Source organism: Atractosteus spatula, chromosome 2 (genome assembly GCF_055471065.1).
Source record: "Atractosteus spatula isolate fAtrSpa1 chromosome 2, fAtrSpa1.hap1, whole genome shotgun sequence".
NCBI classification, from domain to species: Eukaryota; Metazoa; Chordata; class Actinopteri; order Semionotiformes; family Lepisosteidae; genus Atractosteus; species Atractosteus spatula.
This window is the reverse complement of record NC_142707.1, coordinates 62,249,385-62,269,953: the sequence shown is the minus strand read 5'-3', so window position 1 is coordinate 62,269,953 and position 20,569 is coordinate 62,249,385. Positions and strand designations below refer to the sequence as shown.

The 20,569-nt window shown below is 40.9% G+C and overlaps 1 protein-coding gene across 1 annotated transcript; it reads right to left on the bottom strand.

The window, feature by feature from the left end:
- Window positions 1-2,347: 2,347 nt before the first annotated feature.
- On the bottom strand, window positions 2,348-13,539 carry LOC148840029 (required for drug-induced death protein 1). Its single transcript, XM_088930332.1, has 2 exons — window positions 13,144-13,539; window positions 2,348-5,096 (listed from the first exon to the last, which is right to left on the bottom strand). Exons 1-2 carry the CDS (start codon window positions 13,453-13,455, stop codon window positions 4,959-4,961), a joined length of 450 nt encoding a protein of 149 aa, XP_088786458.1. The 5' UTR covers window positions 13,456-13,539; the 3' UTR covers window positions 2,348-4,958.
- Window positions 13,540-20,569: the final 7,030 nt, after the last annotated feature.

Sequence of the window (20,569 nt, the reverse complement as noted above, 5' to 3'; positions counted from 1 at the left end):
CCGACAGGTACTGTGTAAGAGCCGGCGTACCAGAGCAGGTGACGTCACCGCCCTTCCCTATGATAGCAGGACTACAGCTACTGGGCTGGTTAGAGATCTCTCTTTAGCTCACGGGGCTAGGTCGCTGCAGAGAGACGCGGAAGTCCCGCGTTCGAGCCCCGGACAGTGTGGGGCCGACCTGATGCGGCAAGGGCGCCCGCCAGAGCCCCCGTTGCGTTACAATAGTAATAATAATTGCTTACACTTATATAGCGCTTTTCTGGACACTCCACTCAGAGCGCTTTACAGGTAATGGGGACTCCCCTCCACCACCAGCAATGTGCAGCATCCACCTGGATGATGCGACGGCAGCCATAGTGCGCCAGAACGCTTACCACACATCAGCTATCAGTGGGGAGGAGAGCAGAGTAATGTAGCCAATTCATAGATGGGGATTATTAGGAGGCCATGATTGGTAAGGGCCAATGGGAAATTTGGCCAGGACACCGGGGTTACACCCCTACTCTTTTCGAGAAACGTCCTGGGATTTAGTTTAGTATCCCCTTGAAATCTGTAACCCACTCCGAAATGCTCCAGATATAAAATGTTTATTGTTTATTATTATTATTATTATTATTTATGCAGATAACACATAAGGACAAATATGCACATAGCCATTGTGTGCTTCCTTTTGGGTTTCCCGTCCTATGCAACAATCATTTAAGCTTTCATTCACGTGGTGGCGGTAACTTTGTTACATTGCTCTGATCTCTAGCAAACGCACAAAATACATGGGGAAAGCGATAGAAACACGCACAAACAACGGGCTGCTTTTTTAACCCATATCGTAATAAGCAAAGGCACAAACATGCACGCAGGAGCTGTCTACTGTATATCAGCGAGCATCCTGGACATTTTTATTGAGCGTGTGGTAGGATAGGATACGACACCTGTAAAAGACCCCGCAGGTTGTAGGAGAACTGCTACACTCCCCAATGCCCCAGTTTGAAGAGGGGAGCGAGCCGGAGTCTCAGAGTGAAATAGACCACTCCGGCCTCTCATAGCGTACAGGAGAGAAAGTGATCCACAGTTCAAGACAGAGAGCCAGTTCAATGCTGCAAGAGACCCAGATTAATCACAGCAAGATTAATGGCTCAGTAATAAAAAAGAAATAAAAACTGAAGAGCTATCACCTATATATCCAAATTTTAGTCACAAAAGATCAACCTTTTTTAACCTCTGACACCTATAAGCAGGTGCAAAAACATTTCGTCTGAATCAGACTAATGTCTTTATCGCTATTTCTAGAGGCACACCAAGTAATTACTAAGTACAGTATGGGTTAATGAGTTGATACTAGAGCACGAAAGACAAGTTTCTGCAGAGGGGTTCCATTTATGATGGAAGTATTTCTCCCAGGTTGCTGATTATAGAGTTTAATAATTGAGATAGTGCCAAATCAAATAAATCTTTAAAATATCTCTTCACAGCATGAATGTTCCCAAATGTTTTTGTTCCCAAAAACGTTTCCGCATGTCCTTCCTCCCGGTGGCTGTCAGGGTGTATAACACTGCCCTAGGTTAGGACTGTTAGCCCTTCATCTGCTCATCTATGGACAGCATGTTGCACTAATGTACTTTTTGGACACTGCATTAATATACTGTTTATACTGTGGTACTTTCAATCTGTATATACCTATGTGCATTTTGCACATATTTTATTGTTTTACAGTGACTATTAGCATATTTTGCACACACCTCACTATTTTATTTTGTATTGCTGTACTTATTTTATTTTTTTTTTCTGTTCTGATGTCTGTTTTTGCTTGTCTTGGGCTGGGCTGCTGTCACACATCAACTTCCCTTCGGGATCAATAAAGTCTTATCTATCTAAATGTGTTGTTTTTTATTTGTTGTGCAGGGAGGTGTAGAGGCAAACAATTTTCAGATTTTGCATTTTCACTTCTGTATCAAAATACACATTTTGTTTTTATTCAAATCAATTTTAAGTTGTACTTGTTTTCTTTATTGTTCAGACTTATCTGTTCATTATTACTCTTAAGACTTGCATTCCACTTTATACTAAATCACAAAAGTCTAACTATAAACAAATGTATACAATTCTAAATAAATCATTAATTCATTCAATTGATCTATTATTTTGTCCTTTCTGCCTCCTTTAGTGTTTGCTTCACAAATAAATTTTACTTACATTTAAATAACTCTCAGTAGTACTCTTTGTGAGGCAATCATATTGTAAGAGTTTAAAATCGAAACCATTCCAAATAGAAAAAATGATCATGGGACAGTATACCATTATACACTGTCAAATACTTACTGTAAATACCTGAAAATACAACAATACTAGCTTCAGTTTTAAGATATTTTTATTGACTTGTAAGTGTCAGATTAGTAAATACAAAACTTCAATGTTATTCATTTTAAATTCGAAAGAAATAGACCATAAATAAATAAAACATTGCTATGAAGATGACAGCTATTTCTTTTAGTACAGATAATTCAGTTCAAAGATTCATCATTCACTTTTGGTGTTTATTAGCATTCTGATATGAAATAATTTCTATTTAACTTTTAAAATATTACAAGAGTTTAATTCTACTATGACAAAAAGGTTTTCTACAGACTGTTTTTCAATACAAAATAAATATAATTTTGACTTAATACTTTACATTTAGCATACTGAACATAAATTAGCTCTTAAAGGCTATCATTATGATTATGTTGAAAATTCTGTAACATTACAAAAAAGCAGGATTCAATGATAATTGTTAACACTTGATAACACTGTGAAGTTCATTGAAATAAGAAAGCTTAGCTATAATAATCACAACATAGCTATAAGATACCTTTGTTATTTTGGGACATAAAACATTTTCTATTTTTTGAGAATAGTTTTACATGTGGACATTTTTCCTTTTTTACCATGTGGTTACACAGCATACCTGTACACACTGGTTTTCGAAGAAAAAAATGGTGGATATTTAAATTTACAAGCTAACAATTAATTGACATTCACAAATGTTTAAGAAAGAGGGCTTAAGATGATGTTTTAAAGAAACTGAAAAATAATATCACATAAGGCACTTTTAATTACACCTTTTGAAGTCTTGTTGAATTCAGTCAGACTTTGATCCTTTGTGTTTAAGAGAGCCAGCAGGTGGCACATCTGTTGCACTTAAGGCATGTATTTAGGCTAAGGAATGTTTCACAGGTGAAATTTTGTTAGTCAAAAAGTTCTATGCTGAAAATTAGAAAGAAAAAACAATTCAGCTGTTGAGCCTCATTTAGGCAGACTGAGAGTCTCTACACTCTCTTGACCAGAATACTGTGGACTCAGACTCCACTACACCGCCTCCCATAAATACCGGGATGTATAAACAGGTATCTTGACAAGTTGCCATTTTAAAATGAGAATTTACTCCTCACTGATTGATGTAGTTAACAAGATAAATACCCGTTCTAGATACAGAACCCATGCCTGCTTGGGACTGCTGTTCAAAAACCTGACTTCCACTCCTCCTTTTATACAATCGTATTTTAATTTAAAAACTTCCACTTTGAAATTTCTTTTTCACTAGCAAATCTGACTGCTGCATGTGGCACCAATACATTACTCCTTTTATATTTATGTAAATCAACAAAAAATAAAATGAGACCAAAGAAAAATCAGTAGCACAAGCATTTGTCAGCATCTAAGCTACTATGGATTGTTTTTTTATTGATTTGAACACTTCCATCATTTGTTCAAAAGTGCAGCCAAAGCTTAAATTCATCTTGTGAATCAAAGTCAAATATCAAATAATACAAATAGTCATTTTTTAGCACTTCTAAGGTACGCATACTTTAGGCACACTCTTGAAAATGTTTAATTTTGCACTTGTTTCCACAGAAATAACCTAATATCCTGCTTTTCTTTTATTGTGTTGTGAGAGGAAGATATTGATGTGTAGTGTTTATTCATGTAGAACAGCCAGAATACTGAAAGCAAAAGTAGTTCATTCTTATATCATTCCCCCCTTTCTCTTCAGTCATTATTTTCCACACTGAATGCCCTCACCGTCTCCTAGGCTTCAGCTTGCATCACTCAAACCTCTTCCATTTCGTTCTCCTTGTCTCACACATTCACACGCTCCTGTCTTCTGCTCGAACTTGCCTTTCCCTTCTTTCTACCCCACTGAGACATACTAGACAATATTACAGACTAGCAATATTCTGAGAATTAACATGACTTGTGGTTGATACAATCACAAAATCAGATTTGAAAGTGACTGTCACAATTATTCTCCAGACTGTAACCTGAGGTATTGTGCAGTTTACAGTCTTCAGCACTTACTGACATTTGGTTTTTAGTACATTGTGAAAATGGTATAATATTTCAACTATTACAGCTAATAATTTTCTAAGTGTTTAATAAAACACATTTTGTAAAAGTTGTTGAATGTAGAATGTCTAAGATATTTATACAGCATTATACTGCCATATCAAATATTACAGAACACTTTATATTCCTTCAATTCATTATAACGAATCACGTTTATTCTGTGATTCATTTTGGATCAAGTGTGATAAAAAAGCTTTTCATGATAAACAATGTAAATATATTGTTTTTTTCTGCTTTTGCGTATACAAATATATACATTTTTTATTAAGATTTAGAGCAGCTTACACCAATAGATAAAGTTCATTACCATTGTGTCCCCTCCTTTTCTTGAGGCAGCATAAGCAGAAGTTAAGCAAAGTACTAAAATACTTTAAGAAAAGCACATTACCTTTCTATTACCTCAGGTAATATTAAGACATTTCATGTGTTCATCATTAATAATTTGTGTTAAAGACTTCTGAATTTTCTCCAAAATCATTATCTGTCTCAATTGGCTTCTGATTACGGTGCCATACAGACAACTAGAATACGAGGAGTTGATGTCCCGCTCAGCCATGGATGTGGATTCGTCGCCATTATCAGCTTCTTGATCTTGCTCCATGTGTGTCTGGGAAAAGAGCGGCTGCCACTGTCATAGGCGAAGAGTAGCCCGCTGCAAACTCCTGAAGTCCAATCACAAGACACCGCCATCCAAACCGAAGGGCCTTGCCCACATTCTGCAAAAACAATCGGGACATTGGTTTGGAATCCCACGTAAAGAAATGTCATTAGGTGTAGAAGTTATTAATACAGTACAAAAGATAAATAACAAAGGTAGAAGTATTTTATTAGAGATGTCTAAATAACAGCAGTTTCATTTTTGACATAAACCACGCTTTGCAGCTCAAAGAGCAAGTGCTCTTCCTCATGCTATAAGAAATGTCAAGCTGCAAACTTTCCATCCAGACAAGAATTTATCATTTAATTCAATACAGAGACATAATTTAGTACATAGGTCACATCATAGTTCCAGCTGGTTTCATCCTGCTATACACTATTATTATAGATTTTTTTAATTTATGTTCATTTTTTATTATATTGTATATTTTACTATATATAAATAGTAATTAACATTGGGCGGAGTGGTGGCTCTGTGCCTGTGGCTGGAAGGTTGCTGGTTCAAATCCCGTAGCAGGCAGAGGAATCCTACTCTCTTGGGCCCCTGAGCAAGACCCTTAACCCCAACTGCTCCTGGGGTGCTATACAATGGCTGACCCTGAGCTCTGACCCCAAGCTTCTCTCCCTGTCTGTGTCTCATGGAGAGCAAGCTGGGGTATGCGAAAACACGCATTCCTAATGCAAGAAATTGTATAGGGCTAATAAAGCAACATTATCATTATTATTAACATTACATTATTTTTGATAATCCAAAGCAATTTTAAAAAAACTCACTCAAAAACAAATTTAAATGAAGATTAAAGTCTGTTAAATCTGTATTATAAACATAATTAGAAATAAAAAAAATCAAGATGCAAAAAAGCAAGTTCAGCTGGAGCTAAATACATTTTTGTTAGAGACATCTTTGTGTTGAGTGATTCACAGGATTGTACGTATGTGCTCGCCCTGCCCTCGCTGTTCTCCAGTGGGGCGTGTCGCAGTTTCTGTAGTCTGCGGCCACGCCCAGCTCGCGTGGAGACAGCTGACGCAGAGCACCTGGCAGCAGGTCCTCTGAGGGTTTTAAATCCCTCTACTGTTTCTCCTCGACGACTCAGCATTGCCATTGTTCACTCCACTCCTGAGCCACCTGCCAGCGTCCTAGCAGAGCGCCTCTCGTTCCTGGTCTCCAGGGCCCTTGGACTCCTCCTGCGAGCTCTGCCCATGGCTGTGCTTTCCAATAACATCACCAGGCTGCTGAGTGTGGACCGGAAGTCGGGACCCTACACCAGACCCGGATCGCAACAAACAACTCCCTTGGCTCGGTCACCAGCACGTCTCCGGAGAGGACCTCCTGACGAGCACGCGCCTCTTTCAGTCCAGAGACTGAGGCGCCTTGAGCATGACTGTGCCGTCTGGGAGTATCCTGATCCTGCCTGGCTTCAGCGCCAGACTCCTCAGCCGTGGACTGCTCCTCGGAAGCAAGCACAGCTCTGGACATTGACGGCTCATCCCCTCCTTCACTAGTTTGGCCCTGCACTTCCCCTTCCTGCACCACAGCCTGCCAGTCCACCTGACCGCACGCCGGGCGACTCCAGAGGGCCGTCCTCCTTTCCTGCGTGGCCTCCATTTTCCTGGGAGTGCAGCTGCAGGAATCCGCTCCGAAGTGAAAGAGAGAGAGACCCCAGCGGCCCTTGCTCCCAGACTCCAGTCGGTGCACTTTAGGCTGGTGCTGCACTGTTCCAGTCACTCCTGCGCGCGAGGCGCCATGAGCCGGCTACTCCCACTGGTCTGTCGCGCCTTCGCTCCTGGGTCTGTAACACCTACAGTGCCACCTCAATTCCTGGGGGGTGGGGTTGGGGGTTGGTCATAACATGTACGCTGTGATAAATTACAGAACTCATTTTCCCCCATACAACCATAGCTGTCAGGTGCCCTGAAGGCCAGGTGATGCAGGCCTACAGTGTTAATTTCTTTGTGTGGCAAACTCATATTGTCACCAAGAAGTCCTTCAATGTAGTAGATCTTCTTCCTTCATTGAGAAGAGACTGCAGGGGGCCAAGGACTGCTACAGAGACAGGGCAGGAGATTGAGTTCCAGTCCCAGGATATGTAGCAAATGAGAAGAGTCCTCACTTTCAGGAATACCAGTGCCTATTGAGGGGTTGTGTGTGCTGAAGAGGGTGTGAACCACACCTATCCGAAGTTAATTCTTTCTTAACTCCCTTTAGAACGGAAATATTTTATTTGAAACAGCCTATATACGTTTTAAAAAATCAAATTAATAACTCAAAGTCCTTTAAAAGTGTTTCCATGTTTTTCTTTGGTCTTTAGGTTCTTAAGGCGCAGGCTAATACGGTGTATTTTCCATGGAGTGACTTCTTGCGTCTCGGCTTCCAGAAAGATATCAAAAGTATTTCTGGTTTTCTGAACCATTTACCTCAAACCCCAGCTATGGCCATTGTTCAGTGCTTTCATGTCCTCCACTAAAGAAAATAAGCAAATCTGTACAGACAATCGTGTTACTATTCTCGTTATTTGTGTACAGTTAGCTCATTTCTGAAAAGGCACTTCCGCTTCTTTTCCCTGGGGGGGTTCCACAACAGTGCACTGCTGGTGTCCTTCCCAGCTCAGGAACGGCCCAGCGAAAACAAGCATTTCCTCTCTTCTTCACGTGCCCCTTTCCTGGAACCTTGCTTGCATCTTGTTCACTGTGACAATGTTCTTTGAGCCCGTCTTTATTCATGCAGCACAATGAGCTGCATTTCCTCCATGACTACTTGGAACTGGTCATAGATGTGACATTGGTTGGCCAGATTTTCTCACACACTGCCTAACTTTGCATCTGCATTGGCTACAGGTCATGGACTTTCAAGGGCAAAATCAGTCGATCGCATTCAAGAATATAATCAGCCTCCAGAGACCTCTTCTCCGCCCACTTGGAAAACAGAGGTTTAAAACTGCCGCAAACACCCAGAGATGGGTCCCCCTGCAGGGAAATGGGGATGGATTACGCAGTCAAACTGCACCTTGGAAGAAAGAAGTCTGGTGGCAGCTTGTGAGAGACCCGACAGTGAGCTGGGAGAAAAGTGCAGATGCACTGGTGTGGTGGGACTGTACTGTATGTGGGCGTAGCAGAGTTAGTTCAGATACAGTGACATCATCGCCCTCACTGCGGGTAGCAGGGACCTCAGCTGCCTGGGCTGAGGGAGGTCTCCTTTAGCTCATGCAGCTGGCTCCCTGTTGCGTTACGCCAGAGACCCGGGTTCGCGGCCCAGGTGCTGCGGGACGGAACGGGGTGGCAGAGGACACGAGACCGCGACGGTCACATGGGCAGAAAGGCACCGAGCAGCTGTACAATCAGAAGGCCGTACATACAGCGGCTGTAATCACCACTGGCGGAGGCCATCATGAGTGTCTAGTTTCAGGCTGAGGAGCCCACATGAAACCACATGAGAAAAAATAATATAGATATTATAGTCGAAAGTATATCTTAACACAACAAAGGGAAGAAGACCTTTGCTCTCCTTTACAGTAGGTGCAATAATTTTGCGATGTTGTTCTTTTGTCTTTACAATAATGCACGTTCTGTGTATTATTTTGACAAAATAGCATGAGAAAGAGAACTTGCTCTTTGAGCTGCAAAGCATGGTTTATGTCAAAAATGAAACTGCTGTTATTTAGACATCTTTAAAGAAATACTTCTTCCTTTGTTATTTATCTTTTGTACTGTATTAATAACTTCTACACCTAATGACTTTCAGTATGAGCTTGACTTAAAGGTCAGGATAGGACCTAACAAACAGTAAATACAGACTCTAAAAGTGAGAACATACTAACAGAGGTTTTTCAACTTATAGAGGACATCTACCTTATAGCAAATTTGCATTTTTAAATATGGGGCATCAGGGTAACAGGTAGCACATTATATCTGTGATTTAGATCTTTGTCATGCAATAAACTGTATAAAATAGGAAAGATATCAACCTTTGATACTTTTTATTTGATAGACAATGATTTATGTGTTAACCAACTGATTTGATGACATGGCAGGAGGACACAGAGTAACTGGGAGTAATTCCAAAGTTCCATAGTCTACTGAAACTGATAAAGCTAATGAATCATCACTGTCTAAAAATAACTATTTAACTTGGTAAGTTGGACTTTTTTTGTAGAGTGGTCTTGTATAATTTGGTACAAAAATATGGCCCTGATTTCACTATTCATGCGATTTACTAACTATAGGTCATATTGACCTTTTTTTGTCCATTTCAAAGCCAGATGAAATGTCAATGCAAAGATTCCTAAAGTCAATAAAACATAAAAACAGTCTGTCTGAGCTGCTAATCTCCAAAACAAACTTTGTAATAAAGCTGTAAACAAGAGGAATAGCAAATATTTGTCTTTCAGCAGTACAGGACAAGACTATCCATTATTTAGTAACAGACTAAAGTATAACCAGTACTCAGAACTGTAGCAGCCATTCCATCTGACTGCTCACTGGAAGGAGTTAATACAGACTGCCAGCTAACAAGGAAAAACATAATTGTGTGAAGCAAAATATAAACCACAAAAATGTTTCCTTTAACTCAGCAATGAAGACAAACATGTTTTTTCACATGCTAAGCCTGTTTGTCAATAGAAATTCCTCTACAATCGGCAGCTTACCGGTTACAATACACTTCACTGGCCTGACAAGGGAAGTCAGGAGTCACGGAGTCATGTTTGCTGCTTAATACTTTATTATAGGCCGACAACGTTTTGGTGACAGATCATAGTTTAGAGATGTTTTACTGTTTTCAGTTGGATGTTGTGGATACAGACCATGGGTGGAGATCCTATTTTTAAATTGATTTTTGTCATTCTCAGTAACTGGAAACCTTTAACAGTGCTGCTAGTTAGCAACCTTCTAGCCATCCATTATCAGAAAGTCCTGTAGCCAGGCCAGGGTTACTGCAGTTTAGCAATCATCTTTCCAAATCAATACACCAAAAACAACACTTCACATTAACTTCTGCCTGTTACAGTAGTTACTGTATATTGTTCCCTTTTTGGCTAAGGATCTGCGCCTGTGGCTGGAAGGTTGCCAGTTCGTATTCCGCGGCCAGAAGAGGAATCCTACTCCGTTGGGCCCCTGAGCAAGGCCCTTAACCCCAACTGCTCCAGGGGCGCAGTATAAATGGCTGAGCCTGTGCTCTGACCCCAAGCTTCTCTCCCTGTCTGTGTGTCTCATGGAGAGCAAGTTGGGGTATGCAAAAAGACAAATTCCAAATACAAGAAATTGTACATGGCCAATAAAGTGATCTTATCTTATGGAACAGATGATATTGAATATATGTATCTTGTTGAAAATATAAATATAAAATCTCAACTTTAGTTATAATGTTGTCTCGTCTTCCACTGTATATTTAGAAAAAAATTAAGATGGTAGGGAATTCAAAGCTCTACTGAATTCTCTACTGAATTCCAGAAAGCCTGGAAAGTAATCTCCTCTAATCCCTCTGGAAATCCAAGCCATGTCACCTGATAACAAATATGCACATACTTTGAAGGATGAAAAAATCATATTTTACTGAAAAGTTCCAATTTTATGAGCTGAAAGTAACTAGCAAGGAAAATGTGCCATCTGAAATTATAGAGAATACCAGCAATTCTAAGATTGATTTAAGTTTATGATCTTAATTATTCTTCTTATTGCTTAAAACAAATAATTTAATAGTAATAAATAGGTTTAGATTGGTTTTGCACTACTGAATGTATATCTGACAGAGTAACAACGTACATTTAACAGTCCATGATTATGAAGCTTTAAAGATTTCAAAGGCTTTAACAATTTTATTGGTAACATATTATAAATTGGATTATCTATCATTTTATCTATTTGATCTCTTATATGCTGTTTACTAGAGTTGGCTAATTTTTGAGCATGTGCACAGACTGGTTTCCTTGATTTGGCTTTGCGAAGTATAAAAGTGTTTTTTTTACCATCATTTTGTAATTGTGTTTGTTTTTTGTAAAGAGTATATCACCATGAATGAGACAGTAATTATATTTCTGTGACTGAAGAGGGAACTTTTTTATTATTCACCTCTCTTATTACTACATAATTATGCTTCATACACAGGTTAACTGATGAACAACGAAAAACGGTAGGAAACCAATGGTAATCTCATTATTTTAATCTGGATATTTACTTCATACCTGAAGTTATTTCAACCTGACACTACATTGGAGACAGAAACAACCTAAGATGTTTCTCCCTTGATATGTACAGTATACAAAAGTCCAGTGCATACCCGAATGAAGGTTACAAGCAACAGAATTAAATTTAATTTTAAATACTACAATTCTCTCAGTATTTTGGCCCAATAATCATGTAATTTGTATAATTTTGCAGATAAGCAAATAAAACTCCCACTGCACAGCATTTACATCTTTATCAGGTTTCATGAACCAGAGAAAGCACTGATGGCAAGCATTTGAATAGGACCCACAGCCAAAATGATGAACAGAAATACCTTTTCCTCTGTCCCTCACATACTACCGCGACTTGTTAACCTCTTGAGAGAAAGCATTCCCTGTTCTGTTGCATTTGGCTGCTGCTCTGTTGCTGAAGCCTAACAGTTTTCCATCTAATACAAAAATCCTCAAATTCTTCAAGCTAGGCCCATACCAATACACATGACTTTAGGGTACCTTAAATAGTTTGTTTTCTACTACATGAGCATGTGAATAACATAATTATATCAGTATGCTTAAGCTGCACATAGAGCACAGTATATTAGCCTGTAAATATTTTTTCTGGCTGCATTACTGGTGTTTGTAAATCGACAAATGATTCTTTTAGAAATGTTCAATTTCATCTCACATTTTTAATTCCTACATCAAACCTTTGATCTAAAGTCCACAAATTCATAATGAATTCCAACGAATGCCACAAGACCTGAAAACATTTTGCAAGGATGAGCTGGATATAGTCCACATAGGTTCAATGAGATTCGTGCCTGGTGTCTGTCCAGAAAAGTGAAGAGTTTGCTACCTTAGACCTCTTTCATTGTTGGTCTTTCATATGGCATACAAACAGGGACAGCTTCATCCAGAAACCATAGCCTTTAGAAGATCTCTTTAGACGATCATAATTGTTTAGAATATCAGATGTTTTAATGGTAAATCACACTTCACCCCCAGAAGTCAAAGAATCACAAGTCTGGACAACTCTTCACAACTGGACACCTTTGAGCACTTTTTGCCTGCTGTGACAGCCAAGCCTGCTACAGATTTATTTTATTTTTATTTTTATTTTATTTTTTATTTCTGATGTTCTTTAAAGAATTGAGTAACAGTATTGTGACAGCAAAAAAAGTGATATTCGGAATAAACGGCTGTTTTTTTTTCCCCAAACTGTTTTCAAGAGGTCTCTGTAAAAGGTCTGTTAAGAACTGGGTGTGGAGTGATTGCTATGGTAATTAAATGGAATTCAGGAAGGGTCAACGTGCACAGGTTTTTCCAACAAAAAATGTAATCGTATATTCAGTTAGGTCTGTTTAGTTCATTCATGCTTTTACATTTAAGATACAATAGTCCACCCACCTATCCATCCATTTTCTAACTGCTTTTTTTAAATTCAGGCTCAAGAAGGAGCCAGAGTCTATCCCAGCAAGCATGGCGGGATACACCCTGGATGGGATACCAGGCCATCGCTGGGCGGGCAGACAGACACAAACACAGACACTAACACACACCAGAGTGGACTGAGGAAGAAAGAAAAGCACCAAGAGGAAACCCATGTGAACACTGGGAGAACACCCAAACTCCACACAGACAGCACTCCTGGTCTAGAATTGAATCCAGCGCTCCAGCACAGAGGGCGGCATCTCCATGCCACCCACTTTTTAAGACAGTGATCTACTGTACATAAAAGTAATCTCAATAAAAAGACATTCACATTTTCCAACAGCTTGGTCTTCCTTTTCTTATTTTACAGAGAATTAAATACTTACGTTATTTAAGAAAAGTGTACTGTAAATAACCCCAAATCCTTTCATCATCATCGCACATACCACATAGCACAAAGCACAATCAATAATGGCACCGGTAGTAACTTGTTTTTTACACACATTTTTTTAAATACCTTTCTGTACTTCTTGTACTTCTGTTTCTTTTGCTGTTTCTTTTCCTCTTTAGCTCGTCCTGTCGTCTCGTCGTCTTCTACCAAAGGCTCGTACTTGTCCGGTAAGAAGGCGAAGTGAACCTGTCTGGAAGAGCGCTTGTCTCCTTGACTAGTGCTGGAGCCTTCGGTTCCTTCTGAAGCGGCAGCCTGCGGGGAGTCCGACTGCCGCTTGCGCCACTTTCTCACTTTTCTCGTGTTCGGAGATTCAACAAACTGCTCTTCGATATTCTCGACGATTTTTGCTCTGTCATCCCGAAGTGTTTTTTGTTTCATCTTTGTTTTAAAAATCCTGTCCTGTTGTCATAGCACACTCGAAACCAGTTGCAGCGATGTGTTCGTGGGCTAGCAAGTGGAATTGGAGTGCGCACCGGACCTTGGACACAGCAATTAACAAAGTAACTTGCATAGCTTTACGTAAGACGACTAAGGCTTTGCAGTTGCACGCAGATAATTAGACCTGACACATTCTTTACAATAGGAAGTGTTTTCTTTGTAACTGTTGGTAATCTGGGTATTATTACAAAGACCAATAGTCTCTTATTTTAAAGGTATTGTAAATTTTAAAAAAGTAGGATGAACACAAGGACCGCTCCTCGTTGCAACCATGTGATAAGAAACCTGGATATCGATCAGTGAGCCTCAATAAATTCTCTGATCAGGATTTTAGGCTCCCACAAATAAATGTAAAACAAGTTCATTAATGTATGAAAAATAGATTATTATTAAGATTATAATTATCAGTTCATCACATAAACTATATATTTATATTATATACACATTTTTTCCCGAAAAAAGTGACGTTCACTGTGAACTATAAATGTATCACGGTTAGTGTGCGTCATGTAAACATTATGTATGTACAGTATATACTTTTCTGTCTTTGAGTATGTAACAAGTGAACCTCTCCCTGCGTTGATTCGATCTCAGTTGCTCGCGGGTTTGGAGCTACTGACCTGATGGCTCACAACTACACTGATGTAACAAGCTTGACCCACTGAACACTCTTACATTTACATTAAATAGTACTAAAGTATATGTGGGGTTCAGTTAACGGTATTTCTGGCGTAGTCAATCACTTATTTTAGCCTTCACTGATCATTGTATTTGGTGTTACCAATTTATAATTAGTATTGTTAATTTGATGCCACTTAATACGGGCTAGGTGTATTGAGAAACAGGTTACACTCCAGTGAAAGCTGGGATAAAAAAAACCTTTTATATAGCACACAATTAAAATTGAAATGCATGTTCATATGAAAACAAAAAATCCCATTACCAAATCTATATTCTAATGAAGAGATCAGTTTTCACACCCTCCATCAATTCAAGTTAGGTAATCCCCGGGGAATGTGAATAAAAGCTGAATTCTCCAGTGGCAGGAGAGGCTGGGTTTTTGCCTTGTGTTGTGTGACCACCGGGGTCGGAGCTACACGGAGATGTCCATGGCCACTATTGACACACTCATCAGGGAAGGATAGAGGGCAGCCTCAACTGTTCCATAGGTCCTTTCTGGGCAGTGCAGACGTTACAGTATAGCCTGTTGGTTGACCCCCCCCCCCAGTAGAAGGCGTGTCTTGGTCACCCTGAAGTGATCTACCTCCCAACACCTCGGGCCGCACTGCTGCAGAGACTACTGTCTGCTACGGGGTGCACCCTGCACTGCTTCTACACCCCATGGACGACCTGTTGACCTGACCACTGTGCCCAGAAAGCCCTCAAGGAATCTGGGTCCGACCAACACGTCCTACAGTATGAAGGAGGCATTCCAGCTTTCACACACTGACAGACCAGCTTGAGTTTCACCTGTCAGTTTCCTGACTGTCTTCTGAAGATGGCATGAGACCAGGCAGAGGGATGCAGCAGTGTCCCAGCTCTCACTCCTCACAGCATTCTCCAAGACCCCCTCTGCACTTGGCCGCTGGGACAGGACATAGGCTTTCAGATGGTGCTGGCCTGGACAGTGTTGCACAGTGTCAGCAGGGGACTTGGAAGGTGCTGTCAAAAGAGCTGCTGAGGTACACCAGGCACTGGGTAGGAGGAATAGACTCCAGGACCCTTATTCAGAAGTCTCTCAAACTTGGCAGGAGCGTTGTAGAGGCTGAGAAGTATCACCTGAAAATGTCTAGGACCTTATCCCCCTCGCCCCTTATATAGGGCATGAAAAGAGGAATAACATGATTTATCAATAATTCCTTAGACTTATGCAATGTTTTTGTGGACACTCTGCTTCAACAATGATGAAGCATTTAACAGGTAATGGGGACTCCCCTCCATCATCACCAACGTGCAGCCCCACCTGGATGATGCAACAGCAGCTATAGTGCACCAGTAAGCCCACCACACACCAGCTATCGGTGGGGAGGAGAACAGAGTGTTGAAGCCAGTTCATAGAGGGGGATTATTTGGTGGCCATGATTGAGTAAAGGCCAATGGGAAATGTGGCCAGGACACCAGGGTAACACCCCTACTCTTTTCGAGAAATCCCCTGGGATTCTTAATGACCAGAGAGTCAGGACCTCGGTTTTATGTATCATTCAAAGGATGGTGCTTTTACAGTATAGTGTCCCCGTCACTATACTGGGCCATTAGGACCCACATAGACCATAGGGTAAGCACCCCCTGCTGGCCCCACTAACATGTCTTCCAGCAGTAACCTTAGTGTTTCCCAGGAGGTCTCCCATCCAGGTATTGACCAGGCTCACATCTGCTGAGCTTCAGTGGGCTGCCAGTTGTGAGTTGCAGGGTGATATGACTCCTGGATTGAGGGGACCCTCTGGCTGACTCGGGTCCCAAGGGAGCCTCCTAGTTCGCATAAACCAAGGGCCGGCACAGACTTCAGCCTCCCATCCAGGCTCACACCTGCTTAGCTTCAGTGGGCTGCCAGTTGTGAGTTGCAGGGTGATATGGCTGCTCGATGAATTTATGTATCTTTCTTGTATTTTATTCTAGTCTTTTTTTCTACTTACTGTACATTATTTTATTGATATTTATGTAAAGTGTCTTGAGAATGCTCTGGATTGAAAGGCACTATACAGCATAAAACAAAATATGATGGATTGGTAACACCAGTTTAAAATCTCTGCAATCTGTTCTAATTCCCCTGTCTTTTCCTTTGTTTTTGTTAACAGTCTGTTTGGTAGGTGGGGGGGATTATTGCTAAGACCATTTATTCATCAAGGGACTTTGTGTCACGATTGTAACTCCCTCCTCTTAAGGGGGCTCCAGCCCTTTCTTGTTTGTACTGATTTTCCTGCACCTGATCCTGTTCCAGCCCCCTTCCCTTTAGAAGCCAGACGCTGCCACAGGTGGATGCTGCACATTGGTGGTGGTGGAGGGGAGTCCCCATTACCTGTAAAGCATTTTGAGTGGAGTGACCAGAAAAGCGCTATATAAGTGTAAGCAATTATTGTTTTAATTTTTATCCATCCATTTTATAACTGGTTCTTCCATTCCAGGGTCATGGGAGATCTGGAGCCTATCCCAGCAAACAGCAGACGCAAGTCAGGATACACCCTGGATGGGACGCCAGTCCATCATAGGCTGACACATTCACGCCAGGGCCAGTTTTCCTCCCAGAAACCAATGAACGTACCAGTAAATATTATTTTTTTTAATTTTATATTTTTACATCTGTTGTTAGTATTGCTGCCTCACAGCACTGAATTCAATTCCTTGTTACTATCTGCATGCAGTTTGTATGTTTTCCGCATTGTTACATGAATTTCCTCCAGGTACTCTGGTTCCCTGCCTATTCCTAAGACATGCTGGTAGGTGTATTGGCTTCAGTAAAATTTGACATTAGTGTGAATGTGTTTATGGCTGATGTCCCCTCCAGGGAGTTTCCCACATTACTCCTGTTGCTGCCAGGATAGGCTTTGGCTCTCCTGTAACCCTATACTGGATAATATAAGTTAGAAAACAGATATGTGTTTTATGGAGTCCTTGTAGGTGACCATGGACATCACTTGGAATGGTAATCTCTGAAGTCTGTGCACAATCCCATAACACCAGCAGAGTGAGACATAACAGTATAAAGCAGGAAATCACATTGACAGAGCTGTCAATCTTAAAACAGCACTTTGCTCTCAGTCGGTCTGAATACCAGTCCAATAATTGCCTGCAGCCTCATTGTATCATGTGCAGTCCTCTACAACCTGGCTATAGACTTGGGTGAACCACCTGTTCCATCTCCAAGACATTCAACACACTGGAGGTTTTCACTCCATTATTATTGGGCCACAGACAAGGATGCTTAAAGGCGTTATCTGGTACCAATATTATTTAAGCCATAAGCTTTCACTTCATTCTGGACCTTTTACATGTGATGCAGTGTTCTGCTTATAAAATTCTAAATAGCTTAAGTCTATAGCAAGAGTTGTACAACCATTCCCTTATTATGTAAGTGTTTGGTTCCTCAAATCTTTACCAAAATACGGGTAACTCACATTTTACGCACGTCAGAAGCAACCATTTCTTTGCCATTGCATGAAAACATTGCACGTAGGTAGAGAATTACCATTCATGATATTGCAGTGATGCACCCTACTTGCTCTAACTGTGTCGTTGAGTGAGGGAGAAGCAGAGCAGAAGTACAGGCTCACCAAGGGTTTATTGTTCTTTACTGATTAACAGGTGTGTGTGTCATCAGGGGAGGGGAAGAGAGCAAGAGAGAGAGAGAACATAGAAGCATCTAGCAGCCCATGAGCTGCTAGAGCAAGGTTTCCCAACCTGAGGTCTGTGACCCCCCCAGATGGATTGCCAAAAACACAAGGGGTTGCTGGGGGCTTTTATAGATTTGAGGTAATAAAGTATTTTTAAAAATAGCTTCTCCTGCAGTGATCCACACAATTTATATTAAAATTAATATCATATTTACAGTTTGGATAAAACAGTAGCCTTAGTTTTGCTAATTGACCTTCAATCTACATCACAAGCACATCACACTTCACATCTGGGACAAAAACTACAATGAATCACTGCAACTGTGCCAATTCACATGCCAATATGTGCTGCAAGCTGACCCCTCCAGATCATAAAGCTTTCTTCGGTCAGAGTCAAAATGGCACAGGGAATATAGCACATTTGGCAAAAAGTGTTGCCAGGAGAGCTACCTGGATTTTGGTTTTATAGAAAGTGCAGATAAGAGTTGGCCAAAATGTGACAAATGGGAAAAAATTGCCAGAGAGCATGAAGCCTTGCAAAATGCCAAGAAGCCAGGAAAGTTGACACCCCGTGAGACTATGAGATAATTTCCAACAAAAGAAAGATATACTGTATCAATTGCTATTAGACCAGTGGGCATGAGAGACGCTTTTGCAAGAGTTGGGAGTGATGCACTGAGTCCCATTGAGGCTTCTTTCGAGTGCTCACACTGAATCACACAACTCAAAAAAACCACATGACCTTAGCAAATAACTCATTAAAACCCGCTTGTATTAAAATGGGTGAGAAAACGTGGGGGCTGCAGGTAGCTGCTAAACCAAAGACAGTACCGCTATCAGCACAGTCAACGACAGAATCGATTGGACGGCACATAAGTAAGAGGGGATTTTTTTTCATAAACAAACTGATAAATGGGCCATTTACAGGTCAGTTGGATGAGACAACCGTTGCGAATGAAGCGGCATTGATTGTGTACGTGCAATACATTGTCTTGTTTTAACTCGGTTTTATCAAGGAGAGCAAAGGACATTTTCAAAGAATTTGACTCCCACCTTACAGCACAAACTTGCTGTAAAATGCAAGAATATCGTCACCATGCATTGATGTGGCAGCTTCCACGATGGGGGCGTGGGGGAGAAGAACAGGGAATTCAATTGTCAATTGGAAAAAAAAAAAGGCTCCTCTTTGTCAAATAGTTCATGGCATGATGCACTAGACAGCAAAAATTGTCTGGCGGACTGAAAAACTCCCCCTGATAGCGTGGCAAGGGGGTTTTCCACATGAACTGCAACCGTATACTTCCCCGTGTAGCAGTGGCAAGCACATCACTCGGTCTTTACCGGTTGGCCACGTTCGCTCGTTAACCGCCTTCTTAATTACCTGCGTCCCGACCCGGAAAACGACCGAGGCTGCAACCAGTATTACCCCCGCTATAACCCTTCTCCGATTTGTTGTACCAGGAGAAACCTCTAACCTCCCAATCTTCCTTTATAACTGCTCGCTATTCTTCTTAGCCATGATAGTCGGTAAAAAGGCAACCTCTGACTGCCTCAGCAACTGCTTAATAGGAAGCTAGCTATTCCAAGTGCAGCCAATTCGGTGATTTCCTCGCGGAATTTGATGAATGCGGCTCGTCTAAATGAGACGACCTCGCCCCTTGGGGATTGATCTGTGCTCCCAACATCTGCTTTGCTACACGGACATGTTCGATAAACGCCTTCAAGGCTCTGAGACTAACTGTTGTGCAAGGGAGCAATAGATGCATTCGTTCGCAAACTGGAGAAAAAGGAGCTTCAAAACACAAGCCAATGCACCCGCTGCCTAAATCAGTGATTAAGGTGGTACCCGCTAACACAGAAACAGGTTCGCCACAGTACTGTATATAGAGGTTACCACACGTGAACGAAAGGTGAGACTGAAGTATACAACACACCTGATGAATAATGCATTATATTCACTATTCATCTGCAGAACAAACTTGCTGCACTACTTGCTCTTTACATATGCAACTTAAACTTTTCCTACCGAGAAAAAAATATTATTTGAATAATAATTTTATGTTAAATTAACTTTATGTAAATCGAGTCTTGTGTGACTGGGGAAAAGGTTACTAAATTAGCCTCTGCATAATCCTGAAACGGCCTCCTTTGAGTCACTGGATTTATCAAACACTCCACAGCCGAAACGTTGTTTCCTTTCCTCTCTTTTCAGCATGGAATAAACCTATTACTTGACACTTACAACTGTAAGTAATCTTTCTTATTTTTTTGTGGCTGTGCTATTGATCCTACTACGGTCTTTTTATTGATCATCACAACTGCACCTTGTGAAACACTAAAGCATGATGTGAGTGTGCTGGCCAGGATACCAGACAGATTATATTCGGGAAAGCAGTGTTTGTTTTTTGGAATATCATGAAGGGAAAAGGGACAGTACAAGGACTACTCTCACTTCTGGTGGTTGGGGACTGTAACACAAAGATGTTTTTTTTTGTGTGCGTGTGCCTATTGTGGATAACGTTTTGAGTTCCTTTTTTTAAAGTTGATACATGTTGTTAATTGCAAATAGTTTTAGGAATGTCTTGCAGTGGTCTGCGAGTGTGCTGGGTCTCTTCAGAATCCAACGCACAGAGAGCAGGGAGATGGGTCCTTCAACCTTTAAAATTGCTGAGGTCGTAGCTGACTAGATCCTGAAAAGTGTTGTGACGTACTCTGCTGAAAGTGCA

Coding starts and splice junctions, on each gene's coding strand:
- LOC148840029 (XM_088930332.1), bottom strand. CDS start 13,455: ATGAAACAAAAAACACTTCGGGATGACAGAGCAAAAATCGTCGAGAAT. Junction 5,097..13,143: donor AGTACAAGAAGTACAGAAAG/GTATTTAAAAAA, acceptor TTGTTTTTGCAG/AATGTGGGCAAGGCCCTTCG.